The sequence below is a fragment of the Colius striatus genome, chromosome 2 (assembly GCF_028858725.1).
Source record: "Colius striatus isolate bColStr4 chromosome 2, bColStr4.1.hap1, whole genome shotgun sequence".
NCBI classification, from domain to species: domain Eukaryota; kingdom Metazoa; phylum Chordata; class Aves; order Coliiformes; family Coliidae; genus Colius; species Colius striatus.
In genome coordinates, this window is record NC_084760.1 from 102,860,866 (window position 1) to 102,887,219 (window position 26,354).

The 26,354-nt window shown below is 43.7% G+C and overlaps 1 protein-coding gene across 1 annotated transcript; it reads right to left on the reverse strand.

The window, feature by feature from the left end:
• Window positions 1-22,070: 22,070 nt before the first annotated feature.
• Window positions 22,071-23,991, reverse strand: SF3B5 (splicing factor 3b subunit 5). The gene has a single exon (XM_061990252.1). It carries the CDS (start codon window positions 23,885-23,887, stop codon window positions 23,627-23,629), a length of 261 nt encoding a protein of 86 aa, XP_061846236.1. The 5' UTR covers window positions 23,888-23,991; the 3' UTR covers window positions 22,071-23,626.
• Between the last annotated feature and the right edge of the window lie 2,363 nt (window positions 23,992-26,354).

Here is a 26,354-nt window from a genome sequence, read left to right on the forward strand (position 1 = left end):
GGATACCCAAATGTTCATAGGTCCTCTGCTGTGGAAATTAACGAAAAGAAAACCAAGTGAACACCAATCCAAAACAACGATGGGCATTACAGTGCTCGCCTACTATGGAGGGAGAGATAACATACAAGAGTTTCTACAGGCACTGAGAAAAGCAAACCCCCCATTTTCTACCCCCCAAAAAACCCCACCAAACCTCCCAAATGGCCCAAACAAGCAAAAGCCTGATTCAAAGAAAGTCAAATAACAGGCATTAGCAGGCATTGCAGAGGAATCTGGCTCCGCACCTGCTTCTGCCCAGACACCTGCCCTGGCATGCTGCTGCACAGCACCGTGACCCAACTGTATGAAGGACCGGCACAGAGGTGGCTCAGAAATCTCAGACTACATTTCTGCTGCTGTACATACCTCCTCCCAGGACTCTGGCCACACTCACTGCTCCAAGCCTTCTATTCAAATCGCCTGCCCACAGGAGCACACTGCTGGTGCCTCCACTGCTGACAGCAGCACATAGTCTTCTTACAGCCCCAGGTGCTGCATATGTGTGTTTTTGTTGGTTTGCAGTGCCTGAAATGAGGGAAAGACAGACTTAACTAGTGAGCTGAATGGTGCTTTTGTAGCAGTGTGCAAGTGGGGACTGTAGAGCAGAACTGAAGCGGGAAGCTAAACTATGTAATGGCATAGGCACACTGTGATAAGAAAAAGGGAGCTGGTCCCAGCCCTTGGCTGTAGGGGCCTCCAGAAGACTTTTTTTCACCATTTTTGGAATATTTCCTCCTAGAGTCTGACTGTTACAGGATGGAAAAGGATTTTAAAAACAAAGCAACATACCAAAGAGAAGGAGTCTGTAGATGACAGGGTTTCAGACAGCTCAAGGTAAGGTACATCTGTAGTACCAGTGTTCAATATCTTGCTACCTGTTGCAGCCTATTGGCTCTACATCCAACTGAGCAACAATGGTAACTTTCTCCTGTCTTTTCACTGTTCCCCTCATTGCTCTGAATGCTGCCCCTGTTTCATGAGCATCATGGCTTCATTATCCCTTTTTGTCTTTGATTCTCCCTTTCTGAGAGGCCTTCTCAAGGATGTGGCTCACAGTGCAAAAGCAGCAGTCATGCAGTGAGGTATTGAGCTTACCTAGCCTTCTACATTAAATGCCACCTGCACCCTGAGTGCAACTTTGAAAGCCCTTTTCTGGTTTATGAAACAAGGACTGACTTGAACGCTGACTAGTTAACTACATATGCACTTCTCACATAGGGCACCAGCTGTTCCTGAGAGATAGTAAATTCCACCAACAAAGCATGACAGCTAGAGAAAAAAACCGACCAAACTGAGACATCTTAATATTTGGGTCAAAACTTTTAGCAAATACACCTGTGGAAGGATCTATTACAATCAGGGATCTCAGCATTGCAGAAGTTTAATTCCTGCCTAAAATCTGTAGTAAGAGCCTTTCTGTGTGAGGAAGATATTGTTGGACATGATGTCCGTTTGGGAATCGCAGTGAATGTGGATGTGGAACAAGGTGGTTGTGCCATTACTCCCTGACAGGGACATATGAGCTCACCCTCAGGAGCAAATGATACCTGGCAAGGCAGGAGGCACAGCCTCAGCATGCTCCTCCAGCACCCACATGCCCACCCCACCCCCTAGCTGGTTATGGGTGGCAGAGGCAACACAGTGGACCCTCCACAGGAACTGATATTACTCATCAGGCTCAAGTCCACTTGCTGCTCTTTAAATAATGTCTTTGAAAAGAGAAAACTACGGCAATTTCCAGCTGGAGACAAAATGGTGTGTAGATGTACTGGAAAGGGTCATTCTTTTCAGAGTTCAGAAACCTGGAATGATTTCTACTTCCCTCATTTGCTTCTTCACCACTCACCTGGTGCAAGTGCATCCAGGGGAGAGAGAGGATTGCATAAGCAAGAGTGCAACCATCCACCTGGAAGAAATTACCCACCCTGCTCACCTGTACATGCTGGAGAGCCTTAGATGTTTTTCATTTAAAAGGCAGAATTCCATGGAGAATGTGAATAACTCAGGCACCGACCAATGTTTCAATGTGTGTGAACTTGTTCCTATGGTAATGTGGAATTTGTTTTTCTTTTCAGCAAAGGCATTTTCTGTAATTAGCGCAGCTGACATTAGTGTAACATCTAGGAATAAATTATAGCCCAAACCAAGACAAGGGGTATTTGGGATTGCTAATTCTTTCTCTCTTGTTTATATGAATTCTTCTCTTTCAAGCTACATGAAGCTAGACAAATAATCATAGAATCATGGAATCATAGAATGGTAGGGGTTGGAAGGGACCTTTAGAGATCATCTAGTCCAACTCTCCCTGCAGAAGCAGGTCCACCTAGATCAGGTCACATATGAAAGGTATGCTAGAGAATCCCTAAGCAGAGAAGATGCAGCAGATCAGCAGCTCGCTTTCTGGATTTCTAAGAAACACATTGGAGCAGATTCTCAGCTGACACAATACAACAGAGCTTCTTACCTCATCCTCTTTCCTCTTCTTTTGAGCTTTTCTAATTATATTAGCTAATGAAACAGCTTTTTGCATTTGTCAAAGAAGCTTTTTCATTCTTGACTTCTACAAGGTTTGTCATTAATGCAAAGAAAAGATAGTTGCAGGCTCTGGGGTAGGAATGGTGATCCCACCAGTTAGTAGAGGCAGGTTTATAAATAGAAGAAAGAGACAGAGATGCATGTAAAAGAAGAATTTTAGTAAGTCAAATTGCCTGGGTATCTATAGGCAACCTCAAGGGTTCTGTACAGTGTTTCTCTCCCCTGTAATATGGAGCACTGTCTGCAGCCCACTTAGGCATAAGAAAGCAGCATCAGCACAGGTGTGGGTGTGGCAGTGCGAGCTACCATACAGGCATGGTTCAACACTCAGCAGCCAAAGCCACATCTGCTGTGACAAGTGTCTGAGAGAGCTGCCTTCTCTACGCAAGCTGCAACCACATCTTTGGATCCGAGCAAAACGATAGCAGCCTTTCACTCAATTGCAGTGACATTTGCTTTATTCATGGACAAGAAAGTAGGAGTACTGCATTAGGAGTACTGCATTAGACACTGCTAAGGCAGTTTCTGACCACTTACTCTAGTGACAATCATTCCTCAGCACAACTTTGTTTAAATGATTTGAGACTCTTCTCCTGTAAACATTTGGCATCTGTTTAACATTAAAGCTGCACAAAGTGAAAGGATTATTTATATGCATAAGCCTAAGCATCTATTTCACTTCAGGATGAACAGAAACAGTTTTAAGCATGTTAATTATGTAATGCTTTTGAGTTGAAGTACACAGTTCTGTTGAAGACCACTAACAGAAAGAAGGGAAGCTGGAAGAAAGCCAAGATATAAATGCCTTCCAGCCATGTAAAACTCTTATGAGCACCTGATAAGCACTTCTATTCCTTGCAGGTTGTCCTGTTTCAGTGTGAGCATATGCACAGGTTCGTCAAAGCATAGATAGTTGCATCACATAAAATACTCATTTTTTAAAAAGAAGACAAGGTAGAATATTTACTTGCAATGGGCAAATCACCCAGTAGTCAGTGATGTCTTTGCTGAAATTTCCATCTTCTTCTGGCGATCACTTGTTTGCAAACAATTTGTTTACTGTATTTGTTAATTACTTCTGTTTACATGCTTTGATAATCCTTCCCCTGAAACCAAAGGAAATATTTCCATAATTTTAATAATGAAATGGTTCAGGCCCATGCTCATAAAGCTATTTAGGATATTTATCCAGTTCAGCTTCTAGACAGAGGTTCAGGAAAAAAATAATCTGTCAGAAGCAACTGAAAAATTGTTTAAGTTAAATTAAATGACCAGGTGAATGTCAATGCAGTCTGAATTCATGTGTGCCCATCTAGTAGACTCATTTAAACAAAGCTAAAGAAGAGATTGTGTTATTAAAGAATGCCTGCACACAAGCAAGGTGCAATTAAGGCATTTTTTCAGGCAGCTGTAGAGCTGGTGTTACTTGTTTCTTGAATAATTTACATCTGAAATCATCTCTTTTCCATGCTATTCTCCTCACAAAAATGACAGTGTTTTGACTTTGGTTGGACTCAATGATCTTAAAGGTCATTTCCAAACGAAACAATTCTATGATTCTGTGACTTTAGGCACAAAATGCCAGAGGCTTCTTCTGCTGGGCTCCATCTTAGCAGCCCCTCTCTTCCACAAAGCCAAGGCAAGACAGTTGGTTTCCAGTCACGACATGAGCTGTAACTTTCCTCCTGAGCGGACACTGTCCTGCCTACACGTGCCGTGCAAGCACACCTTGGTCCAGAGAGCAAACCCCATGAAAATGGCTGTTGAGACAGCTGGTCAGGCCACTGTTTGGTCTTTTGTGAAGACTGAGCCCACCACATGAAGCAGAGCAGCATGAGCAGTTGGAATGCGCTGCGGCTTTGTTCAGGCATATGGTTTTACGGTGAGAGCATGCTAGGAGCTGGGAGGTTGTGGGGTTGCAGCCTCAGGAAGGTACAGCACCTCAGCCTTTTGCCTCCAGAAGTTAGTTATATTAGTCTACTTATTCTAAGACTCTTTCAGCCATTTTTCTCACTTTTTTATCAGTCTGCCTTGGGAAGAATGTCTTAGTTGTTGCTATGATAGTAGCATTCGCCTGCAAATCATGATTCTCCATCTCCTCTAATACTCTTGCTTACATAAACACTAGTTATCTGACATGATGAGACTGAGTGGCAGTAAGAGATTGTTCCTCTCTATTAAACAGCTTCAGCTGCTAGAGCAAATGAATATTTTCCTTTTAGTTTTTATGGTAAGGAGATACTCTACACTTTGTGTTACTCTACACTGTGATTTTGACAGTGAGTGTAAGAGTAGGATGGCATAATTCCCCATTCTTCATTTATTGCCAAGACGGAGTTGATGTAATTCAGTCACATAGAGCCATAGCTTTTGCTGCTTCACCAGGTACCTTTGAGCACCAAACTAGTCAGCAATAAAATAGCTGCTTATGAAAGTCTTTGCAAAATTTACATTTAAAGCCTCAGCAACAAGTTCCCTGTGTTCTGTCATGCTGTCACAAAACCTGAGCCCAGCTCTGGGACTGACAACTCAATGAAGCAAGACCTGAAACCAGTCCAAGCTGGGTGCTGTTGACTGCCTGAAACATGCAGTCCTCAGAAGTACAGGACCCCTGCCAGTGTGGTGCCTGAACATCAATGTTCACACCCTGGGAACTGTAAGGAGAAAGACTAAATGAACTTTGATTATGGACACCATGAAAGAAGAAACATTGGATGACCAGGTTCAAGACCATTTCAACTTCTATTATCTCACAGTCACCACAAAGAAGTATTGAGTCCTGAAAGCCTCATCTTGTCAAGCAGCAGTCTAACAAAAGGTGTGTCAACTTGGCCACTCTTACCATGGGTTGTTCCAATTTAAACATGATTATGGCTGCTGCTAAAACAGGAAAAATACATCATCCCTCTGCACTGAGCCCACACAACAGAAGACCACTGAACTGGAAAGGCACGTAGAAGTTCAAAGCTGCAGCTCTTGTGTGGCCTTTTTGTGTCCACATTGCAGCTGGTGCTAACATCAAGACCTGGCCCTGGAAAGAGTCTCAAGTGGAGATAGAGTGTGGGCCTCTACACAAAACCCTGACCCATGCCACTTTGCAAAATAAACAGATTTTTATCACAGAACCAAGGAGTAGAGGACATCTGAGTTGCATGGACGGGTTGTGCAGCACAGCCTGGCTACATGATGGAGACTTTAGGACTTCTAGACCCTCATTTTCACCCTCCTCCCCTTAACTCACACAGCAGGAGCTACAGCACTCTGATAGCAATTAGGAGAGCTGAGGACACAGGAGGGGCTGCTCTTCTTTGGTAACACCAGAGGCAGCAGCTCAGAGTAGCAATTGCAGGGAAGCTCCAGGGCTGCTGGCCCAAAGACAGCTATCAGGATGGGGACAGGGGCAGGGACAGGGACAGGGAGCTCTGGTCCTGTGAGGAAAGGGCTCTTGTTAGGCTCAGCACTCACAAGGGTTGAGAGTCTCAGGTGTACTTCGTGAAGATGAGAGCCTCATAGGATTCATCTCCCAACTCTAATAAACGTCTACTGGACCCATATAAACTCCACTGATTTAGAGACTTGCCCAAGTTCATTTTTTCCTTAAGGGCTCCTCTGCTCCCTCATCAGAGAGCAAGCACAGCTCATTCCTGAGAGGCATCTCCAAGAAACTCACGTTCCTGGAAACTCCAGAGTGAGAAGACAACTGCATTTCTTACAGCAGTAGTGCATATTCCTTCTCTAAGGTCCTCCTGTTAAAAAAGCAGACTATTGTAATGTCTTCACTTGGCAAGGAGAACAACTAAGATTGGATCAATGGTTTGGGGTTACTTTTTCTTAATGACTGCAACAGCTTTGCTCTCTTAATGTTTTTTTAGAGATATTGTTTACTCCAGCTTCAGCCCTGCTTAGAACACTTGGAATTCAAATAAACTGCATTGCATTGCATTTTCTGGCAAGCATCCAAAGCAGTGAATTTCAAACTAGTGTTTCATTTTGTCAGCTACAAGGCAGAGAGGCATCTCATGAGTCAAGACTAATTCTTCCAGTTGCTACACAGCATGACCCCATCAGTTTGCTGCCAGTCAAACTGGCAGCAGTAGCTTGGTCACTTTATCCCTCAGTAACTACCTCAAAACCACAGTAAAGTACAAATGGTGATCTGCAGAGTTAAGAGTCTTTGAACCTGTGGTATTTAATATCTAGAATTAACTGTGGGTGTGCCTACTGACATTTGGAAGAAAGATAAAAGATTTTCAAACTTTAGAGGGATTTGCAAAACGTTAAAATATTTGGAGTTATTTGTGGTTGCAGATCTTAAAAGGATAATTGAAAAAGTGGTAACCAGACATGACTTTTCATTAATTGGACAAGAAGAACAAATGAACGTTTTTGAGGTCAAGAGATCTTTCAAAAAATATAATCCCCCCCCAAAACAAAAGTCATTAAAGACATTTGCAACTCAAGGTTTCCCAAAGAGCTTTACAATATGCTACATGATGAACTTGAAGACAAAATATCACTCAGACCTATTAAGCAGACTGACACATGCAGAGCATGGGCTATTTAATGCCAGCTTTTGAAGGGGATCCTGGACAAGGCCTCCTCCCTCCCACTCATTCTGTATACACAAATTAGTGAGAGGGCCCCCACCTGCCCCGCTATTCCTCACATGCTGGAAGCAAATCTCCTGCAGTAATGAGATGTTTGTCCTTCCCCTTCCTCTTCAGAAAGAGCCCTCCTGACAAGCAGCCTGATTGCCTAAATCTTCATGTCAGCCTGGAGACTGGAAACAATACTGCTGTTGCATAAGCCAACCCTCAAAACATTGAAGGGTTGTGCCTGATTTCTCCATGAATGGTCTTCCTGTCACCAGGGCCATGAGGAAGGCCAGATTCCCACCCCAAACCCTGGCTGCCACCCTGCAATAGCTGAGTATTTATGCAGCAGGCACTGCTGATATTTGGCTCTTTTGTCTTGTTGCCCAAAGATTTCCCTGAACATATAGTTACCGTCTCTGTCAGACCCGTAGACTCAGATGGATGGCCCCAAAGTGGCACTGCATTACCCAGCTGGTCTCATGGAGCACAGTTTGGAGGGTAGCATGCCCCCCAAGCACAGCTTGGGCTGCTGAATGGGGCTGGAAGACGCTGCCAACATGCTCTGGCTCTGCCTACAACCCAAGAACAAGGGGGTTGCTCTTCTACACATGAGACTCCAAGCTCTGAGGGGGACAGCTCTGCTGCTGCTGCCATAGAGAGAAAGACTTTTCCAGCATATGATAGCTCTGCGTACTTTAAGTATCAGTTTGGAAACACAGCATAGGGAAAATCTCTCCTGCAGTATTTGTGTCACTCAGCATGTTTTATCCTTTAGTTTTGCAATGGTAAAATTCTTTCTCTGCTTCAGGGAAGAGGTACTTTCATTTGAGGTACCTGGGCCTCAAAAAGAGTGAATTATGGACTGTCAGAATCCAGGTGCCACATAGGGAGGTGTAGCTCAGACTGGTGAAGAGGAGCTAGAAATGGCTTGAGTGCACTGTGGCTGCAAGAGGCACCTCTGTGTCTCAGAGACCTGCATTTCCCTCCCTTTCTGTTAGGAAATAAAAGCAACCTGAAGTCCAAGTAACATTTTCAAAAGGTCTTCAATTGCACTCATCTCCCTGTCCATTCCTGTCCCGTTGCTTTGTTCTCCCTCCATTTTCATTTGCCTAGTCCCATTTCCTGCCTTTTTACCTTTCATTCCTCATCCTCAGATAGCATCCCACCTTTTCTCTGCCACTCCTTTCTTAGCAACCAGATCTAGCCCTCTCTTCCAGGGAGAGGGAAGCTGCTGGGCTTTTCTTCTCTCTGCATCTGGTGGTTCAATCTCGGCTTCCACTAAGTTCCCTCAGTTCTTTTCCTGGGTATCATCTTTCACGTGATCCCTTGCTCCCTCTTCTGCATATGACTGTTTCTATGTATCGGTTTTCTTCATCTTCCACCATCTCTCTAAAATCTGCCATTTCTTCTCGCAGTACTTCCTTCACATCCTTCAGCCTTTGACATTGCTTTCTCATGCACAGATCTTCTGCACGTGACAAATTGCTGAGAAGGGCTAGTCCCTGCTCAAGCCTCATCTAGTTTAGTCTAGAAAAGAGGAGACTGAGGGGAGATCTTATTAATATTTACAAATATCTAAAGGGTGGGTGTCAGGAGGTTAGGGCATCCCTTTTTTTCTATTGTATCTAGTAACAGGACAAGGGGTAATGGGATGAAGCTGGAACACAAAAAATTCCACTTAAACGTAAGAAAAAACTATTTCACTGTTCAGGTGAGGGAGCCCTGGCACAGGCTGCCCAAAGGGGTTGTGGAGTCTCCTTCCTTGGAGGTCTTCAAGACTCACCTGGACATGTTCCTATGCAGCCTGATCTAGCTGACCCTGCTTCTGTAGAGGGGTTGGACTACATGATCTCTAAAGGTCCCTTCCAACCCCTACCATTCTATGATTCTGTGATCTCTTTAACAAGGCACTCATCTCTCTTGTTTCTGACCTGTCTAAGCAGAATGACGTCTCTTCCTTCTGTCTTCCCTTCCTCTAGCTCTGCCTTGGAAAATGTAGTTGTAAAAAAAATGGCCTATCCACATTGGGACTCTCAGAAAATTTCAATGGAATTTGTGAAAATTGTCAAATGAAACTGGCTTAATAACATCAACTGAGACACCTTCACTTTGAATGCAAACATCCTTGCAGACTCATGGAGACGAGGTTTAACTGATTCCCTTCACATTTGCACTTTCAAGTAATCTAGACTACTTCCACAGGCATCTACCTTTGAAAAACTCTCACCACAGCATGGTTATTTCTCATCAGCCTTTGGTGCCTGGATGTTGTACATCTTTCCTTTTTCTGCCCGTAGGCATTTCTTGGCAGGGTTCATCTCTTTTTCTCCCGTGGTGTAACAGCTCAAGACCTCAACCTCCGTTGGGCTCTGGCAGCCAGAATTAACGAGGTCTGTAGCCATGCCCCATCCACACCGTGCTGCAAGGGGAACTGGGCATCGGTTTTCCGGCAGGAGAAGAGGCTGTCTGAAGGCAAATTGCTGCTGCAAGTAAAATGCAGAACTCAATATTTCCTCATATTTGGGATACTTGGCACAGAGGTTATGAAAATAAAAGACAGTCAATTCTTTTCTAGGGAAGTGGGTACAAAGATCATTTTGAGCAAATTCTTTTCAGAAACAAATTTTCCCCATGAGAATGCTGGCATTTAACTGCATTTTAAGAGCTAAGAAAAATGCTTAATTTGTCCTCTGCTGCCAGACAGGAATACTGCATTTCAGATTTGTCTCAAGAACTTCCTGAGCAAGTAGGTTTGCCATGTTAACATCATTCTTAGTTGTGGTTAACTTCTGCTAAGCGCCAATATCACTATGAGTCTATTGATTGCTTTTCAGCATGCAAGAGAGGCCTGTTTTGAATAGGCAGTGGGAAGAAACCACGCACTAATTGAAGTGGAGATAAGACTGTTGTTTTGAAATAAAATATGCAGAAAAATGATTTCTCATTTCTTTTTCGCAAGATGACATTGAACCACTTATTTGGATTCAATAGGCTGATTTTTTTGGCCACCCCTCTTGGGTTTTGGTATTTTGAGCAAATGGTTGATGAATGGTGTAAAACAGAAAGAACTGGATCTTTACTGATCAATGTTGCCAGCACACAGATGGCTAACCAAAGGAATTTGTTACACTCAAAGCTGAAGCAATTTCCAGTGAGTCCATTAGAACAAAACAAATTTCAAATTGTTCCTAAAACCAGTGGGAAACCAGTTATAGAACAAACAGGAGCTAAGGAAACTGCCCACTAGAACTGCTCAAAATGTTGAAGAGGGCTATCAACATTAGAGGCACCTAAATCCTTCAGCTGGAAATCACTGCTGGTTGGACAAGTATTGTAGGAGACAATTACTATACATTTGGTCTATTCTTATCCTCTTGCCTCAGCATCAGCCATTGCCAAGGACAGAACATCGATCAAGGTCAAACTTTGCTATGACCCAAACCAGACATTTCTGTGGCCTCAATATGAGTTGCAACTATGAAGAGCAGCTGCTCTGGTCACTCAGTTTCAGTGGAAAGTTCTAACACAGAGGAGGTTTCAGCACCTCATCCCACCCACAGCTTCCAAGAAAACGACCTAAATTAAATTACACCTAAGAAAATTGAAATCAAACTGCATTGTTCTGGCCCCTAAAAGATGCCCATGAACAAGTGATGTCTAGAGTCAAACACTCCTTGTGTTGTTCAGGGAAGGCAGCTATCCTTCCTCCCAGACTGCAGCTGAGGAAAGCTGCAGGACATGCTATGGTTTTAGCCAAGTGCTGCTCAATATGAAGTCTTTGTCCTGAGCACTTTCATAAAGCAGGTAGCCAAAGCTAGGCAGTTTCCAGTTATGTGACCTAACATGACTCAGACTGGACTTATGCAACATTGTATGTGTAAGTAGAAAACACTGAGAAAGCTCATTCTGGTGCAGCTCATTGCTGTGCAGCATCCTAGTTGCTCTGTCATGGCCTCACAAAGAATTCATTCAGGTTGGATATCTGAGAGACTTGTCCCTGAGGCACAGTGTGGTTTGGGTCCATACTATCCAAAAGACTTCCTGCTCTTGCAGAGTAATGGCTAGCAGTTGATGAGTTAAGACCTTTGTGCAGCAGCATTCTCCCCTACAAGGCAGCAGTGGTTTGGATGCCAGACAGAGCTTTTCTGGGAGCTTGTAGACCAAGATTGTCGAGAGGTGCACAAAGCACAGCATCACGACCCACCGTGCAGGAATCAAGCTACCAGATTCTGGCCTGCAGGTACACAGGGAGTGCACTTGGTGCCTGCTGGGACTGGAGATTTCTTAGGTGATGATATTTTGGCTCAATTAAATTGTACTGGGATCAGACAGGCTGGGACCGCTTATGTCTCATGACTAAAAGGTTTTATGGCTCAGTGACCTGTCATGATAATTGAAAAGGATTTCCTCTGCAAAACAGGGAGGAGAGAAGATATGTTTCAAGGCCTCTAATCCAAAGGACTGTGTAAAAATTATCTTCCAATTCTAGTTCACTTACAAGGCCTCTAATCCAAAGGACTGTGTAAAAATTATCTTCCAATTCTAGTTCACTTACAAGGCATTAAGCCCACCTTCTGGTGAATGGATAAACTGCAGGAATAGACAATGCTCTAGGTCAAGCAAAGACAGTGAAAAGTTTTCAAGACAACAATATTCAATTAGAAAAATGCCTTCACTTCACTTGAAATACTTTAGGAGAATCCACTGATCTTCATCAAAGTGTCAATAAAATGGTTTTAAAATGCATTGTAGTGTTTTATTTCAAGTGGGTCTTTTATGCTGGATTCCATTTTCTTCACTTGGTGTCATGCTATAGAATAAACTTTGTGTTTCAACTATGCCTAACCAAAACAGTTTGACCAAAACTTGTCAATATTTTGTTTTTTCATTTTGTTGAAGAGAACTAAAATACACATTGAAATGCTAAAGTTTCTGTGAGGACAGGGGATGCTTCCCAGGTAACACCTCAGAGCACTAAAGTTTTGTGTGCTTATAGCCAACCACTTCATCTCTTTTCTGCATACTGGAAGAGGTGCAAAGACCAGCAGATATTGCTGATGCAGGGTTGCGCAGCTCATTGGCAAAGTCTACATCACTGATTTCCTCGCTTTAGATGCTGTTCAGGTAGCCTTGTCTGCCTCTTCCACTGCCACAGCTTCCCCTTCCCAGAATGTGCCAGAAGCCAGGAGGTACCAGGAGAAAGTCAAGGGCTGCCAAGGAGAATCCCTCCTGCACTGTGTTCACATAAGAAGGAAAGAGCACAGGGGAGAGGGCATACTGCTGCTCAGCACGGCCTCTTCTAGCTCAAAACTGTAATGCTGGCCTAGAGCCCTCTATGAGGGCTATTTCCAGGGCAAGGAGCTGGAAACACCAGTGAGCTAAATTTACTCTGCAGGTCTCAGCAAGGGGTTGTGTACCTGTGCAGGGAAGAAAGGTATGAAGGGAGGGAAAGAGTGGGAATGATGATCAGGACAGCCCTGTTTTCAGATAGAAGATGATGCAGATCCTGATGTAGAGGAGAGACGAGTGGCTACAGGCCTGCTGGCTATCTGAGGGGATGTGTCAACTCCCTGCAGCAGGGAAGTGGTCACCACAGTGGCTAGTGGCCAGGTATGGAAGGGGAAAAAGGAGGCTACCTTCTAATAAAGATCACAGAGATTGCTTTTACATTTGTCAGGTTCAACAAGTCTAAAAAAGGAGAAGAGCAGTAAAAGGATGAGGAGAGGAAGAAGGAGCAGAAGAGAGAAGAGGGAGGAGAAGGAGGAATGAAGGAAGAGGATGATGAAGATGAGGAGGAGAAAGAAGGGAAAGGAGAGCAGGGGGAGAGAAGATGAAAAGAAAGAGCAAGAGAAGAAGGAGAGTCAAGAAAGAAGAAAAGCAGGAGAAACCTCTCTTATTGCTGTCCTTGGAAAGGGGTCCTAATGCACTTAGGTATTACCTTGGCAGAGCCCACAAAACACCTGTTACAACACATTACACTTTTCCAGAGCCATAACATTGACACTTTCTCTGCTAAGTCACATTGTTAACTTCCATTCAAAGCACGGTGCCCACATTGAGCCATGGTATGTGCATGGGCAGCTTCACAGTGGAGGGCTGGAACAGAGGTCTCTTGGATGTGTCTTGGCTCCTGGAAAGGCAAAAGATGGGAGCAGGGGAACAGAGAGAGAGAGGCATTGGAGTGATAGTTTTGTGCCATCCATCCAGGGTGCAGCAGAAGCCAGCAGATATTCAGGGATGAGCAGCTCAGGAGATGTCTGGGGTTTGTCCTGGTCCCTGCTGCTGGCAGGGTGAGTGCTAGCATTCTAGCAGTTGTGACAGTCCCCTCCATGTACATGTCCGGCATCCCTATGCAGAGGCTGCCAGCCTGCTCCTGATGTGGGCACTAGGCCTTTCAGCAGCCATGGCTTCACAACAATGCCACTGCAACTAGTGGCAGTCGAGCTCGTCACACTCCTGGGCATTAAACACTGCCCTGCTGGGAAATGAGTTCCTGAGCACTTGGGTGGCATGAAATAGGGACCACTTGAATGAGGAAAGACACTTAGACAATGCCATTGAATCAATAGCTCGGTGTTGTGGTGGTTTGGCCCTGGTTGGGTGCCAGATGCCCCGTAATATCACTCCCCCTCCTAAACTGGACAGGAGAGAGAGAGAAATATAAGGAGAGGTTTGTCAGTTAAGGATGGAGAGATCATCCAGCAATTAGCATCACAGGCGAAACAGACTCAACTTGGGAGAAAAGGGTTTGATTTATTAATGAACCAACAGAACAGGGAGATGAGAAATAAAACTAAATCTTAAAATACCTCTCCCCACCCCTCCCTCTTCCCAGGACTCTCCTTCTTTCCCCCCACATCAGCACAGGGGATGGGGGATGGGGGTTGTGGTTGGTTCATTACAGATGGACTTTGCTGCTCCTTCTCAGGGGGAGGCCTCCCCACACTTCCCACTGCTACACTGTGGGGTTCCTCCCCATGGGAGACAGTCCTTCATGAACTTCTCCAACATGGGTCCTTCCCATGGACTACAGTTCCTTATGAACTGCTCCAGCATGGGGCTTCCCACCGGGGGCAGCTCTTCACACCCTGCCCCAATATGAGTCATCTACTGTGAGAACAGTCCTTCAGGTACCAACTGCTCCAGCCTGAGTCCCTCACAGGATCACAAGCGCTGACAGCAAACCTGCTCTTGCCTGGGCTCCTCTCTCCCCACGGGCTCCCAGGTCCTGCCAGGAACTTGCTCCAGGATGAGCTTCCCACAGAGTTACAGCCTCCTTCAGGCATCCACTCACTCTGGTGTGGGGTCTTCCATGGGCTGAGAGTGGATCTCTGCTTCCCAATGGCTTCCATGGACTACAGGGGGACGACTTCCTCACCATGGTCTTCACCACAGGTCACAGTGGAATCTTTCTTCCAGGGCCTAAGCACCTCTTCCACCTTCTCCACTGACCTTGGTGTCTGCAGAGATGTTTTCACATTCTCACTCCCTGTTGCTGCTGCAATTTAGCAACTGCACAGCAACTTCTTCTCCCTCTCAAATACGTTATTGACAGAGGCGTTACCTCCATCACTAGTTGGCCAGGCCTTAGTCAGCTGTGGGATCCATCTTAGAATTGACTGGCCCTAGGCCTATCAGCTACAGGGGAAGCCTCTGGCCGCTCTTTGTTTAAAGACGTCACCTCTGTAGCCCCCTTGCTATCAAAAACTTGGCCCAGGAAAAACCACTACAAATGCCCATCTAACTAGCTACCCAAATCACTTAATCTTGCTATTTAAAAAGTTTTCTCTCTCTCCTAAGTGGTGTCAGTGAGCATACACAAACCAAAACCATCCCCATAACCATCAAAGGTATAGCCACAGTCTAGGGCACAGGATGACTCTAGAAAGTGTGGAAGTGCATGAGGAAACAGCCCAAGAGGTGGCCATCTCATCCAAAATCTAACCAGTGTCAAGCCTATTTGAAGTACTGTAACTAAAACATAATTTAAGGAGAAATTTGAAGCTGAAAACAGACACTGTGTTATAGGGTCCTCTGCCAGGTAGACACGGCAACAAAAGAAGAAATCACAATGGTAAGTAGTGTTCCCACTATGTACAACAATCTCATTGTGTTAAATTAAGTAGCTTGAAAAGCAGGGTAAAAACAGGACAAGTGCTGCTATTGCTTCATAGTGCTCAGCTCTTTTGTTGTCTGTGGTGCAGACTCCTGTACATCTGACAGGCAGTTCTTACAAGAAGGTGAGGGGTTTTGTTTACCTACAACACATCTCTGCAATGTGAAATCCTAAACAAAGCAGCATCCTTGGGTTATGTGTTTTCATAAGCTGCAACTTCATAGCACCTAGAAGACAGATTTTCAAGACAAATCTATCTTCCTTTGGTTTAAAAGGGGAAGACGACTATCCATCTGGAGTGTGCCAAGATGACACGTGGAAGGAGTAGCACTTGAAAATACATTATCCAACTGCTGGCCCAGTCTATGTATAATACACTTGCACATACATACATGGAGTGTCAGCTCATCATGAGGTGGGGTTTTTTATTGCTGTTGTTCCTAAAGGCCCCAAGGCTCTCTGTTCGTATGCCATGAGAGGGAAAATAATAAAATCTAAACAGCTTTAAAGAACAATTTGCATGTGTCTTTTGGAAGGGAGGAGAAGGGCTGGATCTAGCCACCGCATGGGTCAATGAGGTTGGAGCATGCAGCCTGTCTTCCATTACACCATACAGACTGCCATCTTTACTGACTGATGTCTGAGCTAAAAAAAAGGTCTTGTCTTCACCATTCTTCTCCTTCTCATGTTGCCCATCTCTCCCTGCCCCAGAAAACCTATGCTAAGGTAAAAAATTTGCTTCCAGCTAATCAGTTTCACTCATTTCCCTGTTCTGACTGATTGCCAGAAACAAGCCATCTTTTGCCATGCTGTGCCCCACCTACCATCAGTGCATGGGGAAGGAGGTGACTCTGTAATCTTTCTTGTTGGAGAAGCAGGAAGATGTGGTCAAAGAAATCAGTGTGCTATGGGGAGCTGAAGGATGCTCATATGGTCCAGGAAATGACACGGCCCTACGGGACTGGCTTACATGCAAGCAGATGCTGCATGATGTTATGGGTACCGAGCTTGGTATGGAGACCAAACTGCTCCCAGGGGCCTGGCTGTAGGATTTGGGAAGATCTCCAGGGGCACCACAAGCACAAAAAGCAAGTAGATCTGTATGTTGTTCATCCAGTTAAATCCCTCAAAAACTCCAGTCCTTTGGATCCCACCATGGACACCCACAGCTGGCAAAACACCTGGCTTTCATCTCTTTGCAGCTGTGCTCCTTAGGGCATTCCAAAGGCCGTGGGTACTTATGGGTGGTCATGATCTTTTGTTCCTAGATGGGCCTAAACAAGAGGTGAACACTTGAAGCTCTCTCTGGATGGTTTGGTGGGATGCTCCAGCTAAGATGGCAAAAGCTGAATAAGATCCAGGTCTAGATGACTAATAGATTGAATATCTGAGTGCCCTACTTGGGCTGGCAAGAGTTATAGCCTGCAAGCAAGCAAGCAAAGCCTCACAGGGCCAGCCTATGGCCCTGCACTGCCCCAAGTCTCAACTTTCCACCAAGGCAGTCATTTTATGCTGCTGCTGAGATTCTGCAGGCCTAGTTGCTTCTTGTGGCTTGCTTGATGAGCATATGGATAATCTCTTTCCCCAAAAGCTTCATCATAAACAAGCAGTCAAAATACTAGGAATAAAATCACAAAGCAGAGCATCAGGGGAGCTGTCTTCCAAAGCACTGACTTGCTCCAGCTTCCCAGGGTCATCCCGGGACAGCAGCAGTTAGCTCTGCAGTGCAACAACTTACAATTGTTTGCAGATTTTTCTGCAAATAGCTGCTTCAGAACCAACGTCTTAGAAGGGGAAACATTTTAACAAGCAATGAAAAGCGACACATAGTTCTTTAAACAACACTTGTAGGAAGGTCTGTTGCAGCTCCTTAATGGTGTGGGCAGCTCCTTAGCTCTGGTGTGGGCACAAGCCACTTTCCCAGGCTGTGGATAGGTCTGTCACACTCTCAGGACAGTCCATGGAGGCCTTGCTCAAGCAAATCTGACCCAGTGATACCTTGCCAAGTCCAGCCCCACACTTTGAAAGGTGCCTCAAAGGCACTACTGAGCAGCTGTAAGTGAAGCAGGGAGCTTAGCTGTTCTCATTGCGGCCATCTCTTAAACCAACACAGTGTTCTTATAATGCCAAAGGCATTCTCAGCCTTTTAAATATATGAAGTACTGAATCTGCATGCACCTCAGTCTTTGATGTCCAAGTGTGAAATGATTTATACTAATAGTACTCTGAGAGAACTAAATAGAAAACACAAGCATTTACTATACTCCATTCATCAGTATCATACATTTGGGTTTTGAGCCCAAATAGAACATAATATACAAATGCTGCAAAGTTCAGAAAATCCTGAACCAGCCTCAGCTCAGCCCAGGGCTAACCATCAGTCTTGTCTGCAATCACAAGTGTGTGGCAGGTGTTTACACTACCGTGTTAAGATAGCAGAAAAGAGCTTAGTTTGGCTTCTAACAGACTGTTCCTCTACAGATGTACCAGAAAGACTAAAGGAATGCTAAAGAAACACAGTTCCCTCTAGTTCTCATGGGATTTGCTATTCATTTGAATTAGAGCTTTCAGACACTTCCTAATGTGAAGACTACTTTTTCAAAAGAGGCAAGGAGGAGCAGGTGCTACACTTATTTACATCCTACATATTTTTTGACTTATTTTATGAGTTTCATGCTATGGCTGTTCTTCAAAACGGAGATCAAAGAAGTAACAGCTAAAAGGATGAATGCTTTACATGCAATGTTGTCTTGGCAGTGATACAGCTGAAGGAAAATTGAAGAATAGCTGTGTCCTTCAACACAATTCATAAAAGCCTGGGGTTCTCTTTACAGTTAAAAAGCAACAGTCACGTGCCTTGCGCTGGAAGAACATGAGATATTGAGAGCACCTCCATAACCTTTGCAAGTGCTTTCATCCTAGGCTGGCAAATATTAGGATCCATTTTCCTTTTAAACAACTGGAAAGTAGACTTATATTTGTAATGTTATTTGAAAAGAGCAATACTGAAATTCTACTTAAACATGAGGAAATGCAAGACTTGATTGCCTCTGCTCTCTGATGCCTGCCCCGTTGTGCATCATGATCAATGTTTAATTATAGCAGTTTGCTTCTTCAGGCTCTATGAGTGTGTGCTTAGCTATGCTTGTACCCAGTTACATACCAGCCTGCAGGTCACTACCCCATAGTTTCTATATAGTAGTAACTTCTGCCTCAGAATAAAAAACATGTTTTCTTCCTTATTAAAAGCAACTTAAAGCCCTTTTTTTGCATCCAGCTGATTTTTCTCAGTTCACTATTCAGTTATGCCGGTGCAACATGTGGTCAAGGTACAAACCTCATGAAAGAAGTGAGACATAAAACATAACCTCGGGACTCTGAGGGATGTTTACAACTCCTAACTTTGCAAGTCTAATCTTAGCACCATTTCAGCAATGTGATTTAGGTTGCAGCTGCACAAGCGCTGATACCGCCATTACCCGAGAGATACCCGAGATGCCTCTACGCCAGCTGTATGGCAGAAGAGAACATGGAGCAGCTATGTCTCACTTGAACCTGAGGAAATGCTGTTGCAATTTACCAGATTAAAAATTCTGATTTTGCTTTTACCTTTTTTCCCCCCTTTGTGTCTTACATGAAGTTTGAACTGTCATTCATCTGTGACCAGAGTAGCAATTCCTCCAACTAAATTTCTCCTTCACAAAAACAGAGGAATCTGGGTAAACTTGTGTGAAGTGGACTACTCCAGCTGTCTGAGGTGGGTTTCAAAGTACATTTCAGCTATGAACTATCTGTGGCAGAGGCTGTTCTAGTACATGTTAAGGCAGGGGGAAAATCCAGCATATTTTGTGTGCTACTGCAGTAAAAAGTAAATATCAAGCTGGCATGAAAATGAGAAAGCAAAAGGTTACAGTTATGAACCCAAGAAAAATGTCATTCCAGTTGCATTTTTAGAACAGGCAGAACCATCCAGGTATGTCAGCATCCCTACACATTTCTTCACGGTAGCACAGGATGATAGCTTGATTTCAACAGGCACCAAAGAATATACTGCACTGTATGATATTTCATAGGGTTTTTTCCAAATCAAATCTGACTGAAATTATCAAAAATATACAAAGATAATGGGAAATAGACAAGGAATAATGGAACATTAATGGAACTTTTAAACAGGGATAGCTAACTTACTGTAATGTGCCTCAGTTTAATCAATTTTAAATGCATTGAAGTTCTTTTGGGCAACTGAGCTAGCCTTAGAGAAGTGAAAAGCAGTCTTTCTATGAAGTCACATCTTTTTATGAATGTATTCTAACACTACTACTAAAACTAAATATTGGATAGTTACATTTTAACAACTGAGAAATGACTTACAAAGTTGTAAACACACATTTAAGCCTCCTTTGTGTGCTATGAAACCACATAGGCCTTTTGGCCTGGTTTTGGGGTTTTACTTTGTGGGGCTTTTTTTCTTTATAAAGCCTATGGAATTAGTGGAGCCACGGAAGAGAACCAGTGGAGCTCTGATGAGGATTCAGAAACCACTGATGCTTGAAACAGTTCACCTTTAAAAAGGAATCACCTGAAGTGCTGAAGTAAAATCTGGACACTAAACCAGACTATGAATGTTATCTAAAGTGAAAAGCAACTGAAGTGAAAGAAGAGGACCAAGTTTTACAATTTTCAGAAAGTAACACACTAGTGCAATTGTTTCACTGTGCAAACGTGAACTAACATGCTGTCATCATTCTGATAAATCAGATCATCTTTTAAATGAAGGTATTCAGAACTATAGGACTGTGGTACCGTGCTAGGGCTCCCAAGCTGTTCTACTCAACCATGGTGAATAAAAGATATAATGTATGTTTCGGGCCTTGGAAATATCCCATTGGAAAAAGCTAAATGTTCCTGCCTGGTGGAAAGTTTAAGTGATTTTTAAGTATACATCTCCTTTTTCAAAGGAACTTGGCAAGACAGCATGCAATCCTGTAACTTCTCTGTGCTTTCAGATGAATAACAGCATCACTTGCTGCCCTCTGGTGTAGCAAAGAAAAAAGTCACCTATAATGAAAAGTAACTGCAATATAGAAAAATGGGTAAATTGCCAGGATTTCTTAATTTAGAAAATAATCAGTAAACCTCACACTTAGGCTACGTGGTGTAAAAACCAGACACATTACCAAGAGAATGGCAACAAAGATAATTAAAAAGGAAAGTGGTAGCCCACTTCTACAGCAGTATTTTCTGGATTGAGTATAACCCACTTTTAAGTAAAATCAACCATCCCAGCATGAAGCTTTGCATGCTTTTTTGTTCCGTAACATTCAAGCTTAGTTGTTCTTCTCTTGAATCACCTATAATGAAAGCACCAGAAGCAAACCTTCCTCCTCTCACCTGCCATCCTCATCTCACTGCATTCACAATCCTACAAAACATTGTGTCAGTATTGAGCTAAGTCATTGAGTCACTAAGTCCTATCTATAACACCTTTTAGATTTTTAAAGTGCTTATGTATTCTAATCTACATAGAATTTACAAAGCTATGTTAACTAGCAGAACGAAAGGAGGTGAAATTCCTTACCAAGCACAATGTGCACCCTGTTGGAAATAGCTTATCACATTTCACACTCAGTGAAATTAAGCTACAGACACTCAGGAAAACAAGGCAGAGTTCCCAGTGGGAAGTACAGTTAAAGCCATACTGCTGGGATGTAAACAGACTATAACGCAAATATTGAGCCAATTTATAAACAGGAACAACGCCCTTCATCTTTCAACCAGGACAGAGGTGAAAAACAGATGCATCCCAGTAGAAGGGGTAACTAACTCTATCCTTAGGATGCTTTTACCCTTTCCAATACTAAAATATAAAAGAGCTCACTGTCTTTGTTGGTTTTAGCAACACTTTGGGATTTAGGAAAAATACAACAGTCCAGAAACACATTCTGCAGTGTCTCTCACTTCTCTCCAAGTTTATTCCGACTTCCCTCTGTTTTCCTCTTTTTGAAGAAAGTGTAATGTTTCACAATCATTACTTAGCACTAACAATCTAGACATGTTTTTCTGACCACCCTAAAACAGAGGCACATGCTTAACTGTGATTCAAGCGAGTTTACCCAGCAGAACTGGAAAAATCACGTACCAAATAACCCTGACTTGTCCCCAAGGGCTGTCTGGCCTTGGCAATGAAGAGCTGGCCTGCAAGGAGACATTCATCTTTACTTACATGACATGTATTTGTATATTGATTTTTAAATGTACTAAGTATTGATAATATCCATTGATAGTCCTTAGCAGTTTATACTCAAAGAAGCCTTCCCCGAAATATTCTTTAAATTCTAATTTATGCAGGAGTGGATTAAGTTGCATAGTTTGTTTCTCCTTCCACCTAAGAGTCAAGACTTGCCTTCACAAAACACTGCAATTTAGTTTCCAAACAATTACACAAGCACCTGTATCCTCACTCCAGTTCTTCCAGTTCCCAATCCCTAGCACTGAGACTCGAGCTCCTGTGCCACCAGCAAATCAATCACAGCATTGCTGCCTGTTGCATACACCAACTGCCTGTTGGCTGCCAGACTGGACATCTGAGGGAACTGCTTGTGGGGTAAATCCATGAAGCAATTGATGCCTCTTTATCTGTTCTCCTGGTCAGCATAGCTGTGGTGTATTTAAGGCAAGAAAACCCCACTAACAGCAGCCTTCCCCATGGGACTCTGCCACTCTACTCTTCTTCACTAAGCATGCTGCCTACTCATACAGAGAAAAGACAAGTTTCTAAGATCCAGTCATAGAAGAGGCTTTTATTAACTGGACAAGAAACAAGCTTAAGACACAAATTTTGCTCAGTTTTTGCAAGACTGCATTGCATATCTATTAATAAGCACTAACAAGGAACAAATGCTCCTCAAATGACCTGTGCTAGCTGGCATGAAAAGTGAAAACTAGGAGTATTCCACAAACCTCCCTCAATTATTGGAAATTGCAATAGTTCCCCACAAAACTTGCAGGTACAGTGCATTTAGGGCTGCTTCATCCATGCCCTCATCTTTGTGTAGTGCAACACAACTGGAAATATGCCACCCTTGGATTTTTCAGAAGACAGATGTACTGACTTGAAGGTGGCCCCAGAACCTTGTACACTTGTCCTTATTTTACTACAGTATGAGTAATTTAGTTTTAAGACACAATAGTGTAAGTAGTTGTCACTGAAAAGTTTGAGATTGCGGATTTACGACATTAGTAAGCTTCCATGCAGTCTTAAAAGGAAATACTGAACTTTCCTCTCCAATGTAAAAAAGACCCAAAACACACACAAAAATCCCACAACAAAACCCTAAAACCCAGCACACTCCCCCAGTTACAATGCTCCAGGTCAGAAACGACAGCGTGTAATATCTCTAAGCAATTTATCTCTTAAGTTTTCCTCTTGAGGTCTTCCCATTCATCAGAACGCTGAATTTAACCGTGACAAGTGAATAGAAAGCCTGTTTTAAGTGACAAATTAAATCCAGTATCAGTAGAGTTTGCAGTCTAAGGTTGTGTCACCTCTAGGTATTTTAAATTAAAGTAGTAGTGAGTAACCCCGATGGTCCTGTTCCATATTAACAATGTCTAATCCCACATTAATACACCTGTTCTGGGCAATACAGGAAAAAAAAACCAAAACAGATAACTAGAAAGCATTAATTAAAAAGAAAAAAGAAAATAGCCAAGTTTATTCAAAATAAGGCTTTGGAAAATTTAAAGATACTGGAAAGGAAAACTAGGTAAGAAAGTGGTATTTAAATAAAAGCCCATTTCTTAGTTTTAAAGCCTCAGAGCAATCAACTTCGCTGGTACCAGAAATCACCCCACATAATAAAAGCTAACAAGTCAAACCCTTTGAGCGGCAACGAGCTTCCTCTGCTCAAAACACGGTTTTGGTAAGCTAACATCAACGAGTTCGTCTAGGCAAACGCTATCTGCAAAGTACTCGGGACTCGCACCTCGGATGGTTGTACTAAACACTTAATACACCAAGCAATCCGCACTCCCTTCATAATAATGCGCTCTTATGAGCAGACTACCAAACCAAACCAAATGTTGGAAATGCCCAGCGAGTTTTATTATTCCCCATTTCAAAAAATCCGACCGCCGGTACAGTTCAAGGAGCCGAAGCTGTCCAGAAGCGGGCATTTTCCGAGCCTTGTCCCCATCCGAGCCGTTCGAGGGGCACCCCACGAAGGCGGAGGGAGGCCCGCGGACGCCCGCGCTGCACGCGGGCCCTGCGCCCTCCCGCGGTGGTTGCGGCCCGCCCCGTCCTGTCCCGACGGGGCCGAGGCCGGGAGCACGGCGGTGGGGGCTAAGACTCGTCGGGCTTGTCGGCGGGTGGCCCGCAGGGCTGCAGCATCTTCTCCATGAGGTTGAAGCGGACGCGCGCCTTGCTCTCGTTCTCGGCGATGGCGAAGTAGTTGAGGAGGTCGAAGTGGCCCATGTAGGAGCAGTACGAGTCCCGGTGCTGGTTCACCAGCCACTCCCACTTGGTGGTGTCGGCGTGGCCCGTCCCGATGTATTTGGACTGCAGGTGCTCCAGCTGGCTGTGGATGGTGTAGCGGTCCGTCATGGCGGTGGCGGCTGCAGAGCCCGCGAGGAGAGCGTGCGGGACCGCGCGAAATGGCGAGCGGAAGTGACGTGCCTTCAGGCCAGGGATCTTTTCCGACGAGGGCGGAGCAGCTGTTTCCCCAGCCGAGCGCGCAGCCGTTACTGACCGCCCCGCTCCGCCCCCCGCTTGGAACCCAAACGTTACAAAAATAACCTCGCCGCGTTCTCCGCCTCTGGTTTCCGCCGCAGTGCGTGGCGGGAGGGCGCCTGCCAACGGTACGGGGCGAGGCGCGGCGCGCGAGCGGAGAGCATGATGGGAGTCGTAGTTTTCCCTGCGGCCCGTCACGGCAGCGCCCCTTTTCATCACTAAACGTTAGTACGATACAGTAGTTTGCTGCCTGCTTAATTACTTTAGTTGACTAATCCAGTGTTGAGAGACGTGTAACGATGCAACGCATCATTACTTTAAAGCACATACTTGAGGATTAACAACCAGCTGAGGATCTTGTGTTCTCAAGACAGGTACAGGGCTGAGCCTCGAGTTAAGCCTGACAACTGACCGAGCCTCAAGTTTAAGTCTCAAGCCAATCTGTAAAGCAAAGATGCGGCTTTGGTCTTGTAGCTACTTCTTAATTCACCTGAGAATCAAAGGGGCACGCACTGACTACAGAACACATGGACAACGGGTCATGAGGAACAACGTAACAACATCTTGATTTGCCAGGAGACTTAGGAAAACAGGAAGACAAAATCCTGAGCTCAACACTTGAGGGTACGGCTTATCCCAGCTCCTAACACTGTCTCTCTATAATGCTGCCTCTCAGCTTTGCTTCATTAACAAGCGGTGCATGAAATCTGGCCCTGAGGAAAGAAAAAGCTACCAGAAAAATGGCGAAGAGGTGCCACAGGGAACTCAGAACTCTCCTTTTTGTTAGCTCTTTGCTTCATTAGAGGGCAACACAGCATTTTCTATGGCAACTCTCTTTCAAGAAGTCCATTTAGAGAAAGGATAAGGAAGTGCATGCTGTTTGAAGGTCTTCCCTAAGTAAGTAGTTTGGTAAAGCCAATTCTGTTACATGCAGTTGGGGAAAAGTACTGTAGGCCCTATCCTGTTCTTGTGTAAGGTATAGAGCTCTTACTTTTCCCCAGGTAGGTTTTGCAGGGTCAAGGGATTTATCATCAAAATTAATCATCACTGTTGAAAATTATGTGTTTACAGTGCAAGTAGTATTTTTTCTGAATGTTACACTCACAAGCATGCAGAAGAAACACTGAAATCATAAATTGCTTTGCATATCTTCTTTGGTCAAAGGGGAGTTTAAAATAAATTTTATCATCCACCAAATAAGTAATCTTTCTTCTCCAGTTCTCTTCAAGAGCTTATGTAATGTTAAGTTTTAAATGTGTGAAATGATTCATGCTTTTATACGACAGTATTTTTAATTACTTGTTTTAAAATAGAAAAAACATATTGCCAGAAATTTTCCAATAGGACAGTGAGCTATTTCTTCCTGTCCTTGTAAATGCCTTGTAGCCAAAAAGAATTCCGTAATGTTCTATGAAAACCAGGATTATTCTTGTTTAAAAGTGACCATTTTATAAAACCTAGGCCACAGAGAACAACATCAAAACAATGTGATGGAGTCTCTGTACCCTTTAGTGCAAAGAGCTAAATAAGAACTATGATGATGATGAGGAGGAGGATCTGTTGATCTTGCTATGAAGGCTTACTTAGCAGGAAGCAGTTTTACCTGGCTGAGTACAGCAATTGCATTCTGTGGTTACTTCCAGAGAGAAAAAAAATGACCAACCAAACACAACTCATCAGAAATTTATATATATGTTGGACTGTAGAAAGATAAAGAAAGACACATTCTGAACATGGGAAAGATTTAGTTTCTTTTTTTTCAGTGGTATCTTTATAAAGACTAGACTGATATGAAGGATACTAACCTTTGATAGATGATCAGTGCCAACACAGTGACATGTAGGGCTAATCTGAGAGCTGTTTTGAAGTTATCCTCTAAGCCAGGAGATGTATTGATTGAAATAATCAATCGGTCTTCAGAACACAGCAGATGCCTATCAGCTTATCCATTTCTTGCAGCTGTTGCAGGCGTTTCTAGGAGTAATAGGTTCATTAAGACAAACAGATGTCAGAGTTCTAGTTAAAAAAAAACACCCTGAAAGGGAAGTGAAAACCTGAAATCTTCAGTGATCTTGATAGTGGGACAGATTAAAAGACTGTATTCAGGCATCTAGAGCTCTGGGGAAACATATACCAAAACTTCACTCTACGTTGGTTTTGATCAAAAACTCCTCTGACAGTACCAAGCAAGCTTAGCAATATACTAAAAGGAAGAAGAAAAAAAAAACAGGTATTAAAATTACCAGCCAAGAGGTAAGTAACAATTATTTACAAGTAATTACCTAACTTCAAGATTCACTTGAAAAATTTGAGCTGCTACCTTTGAAGAAGTAGATGCAAT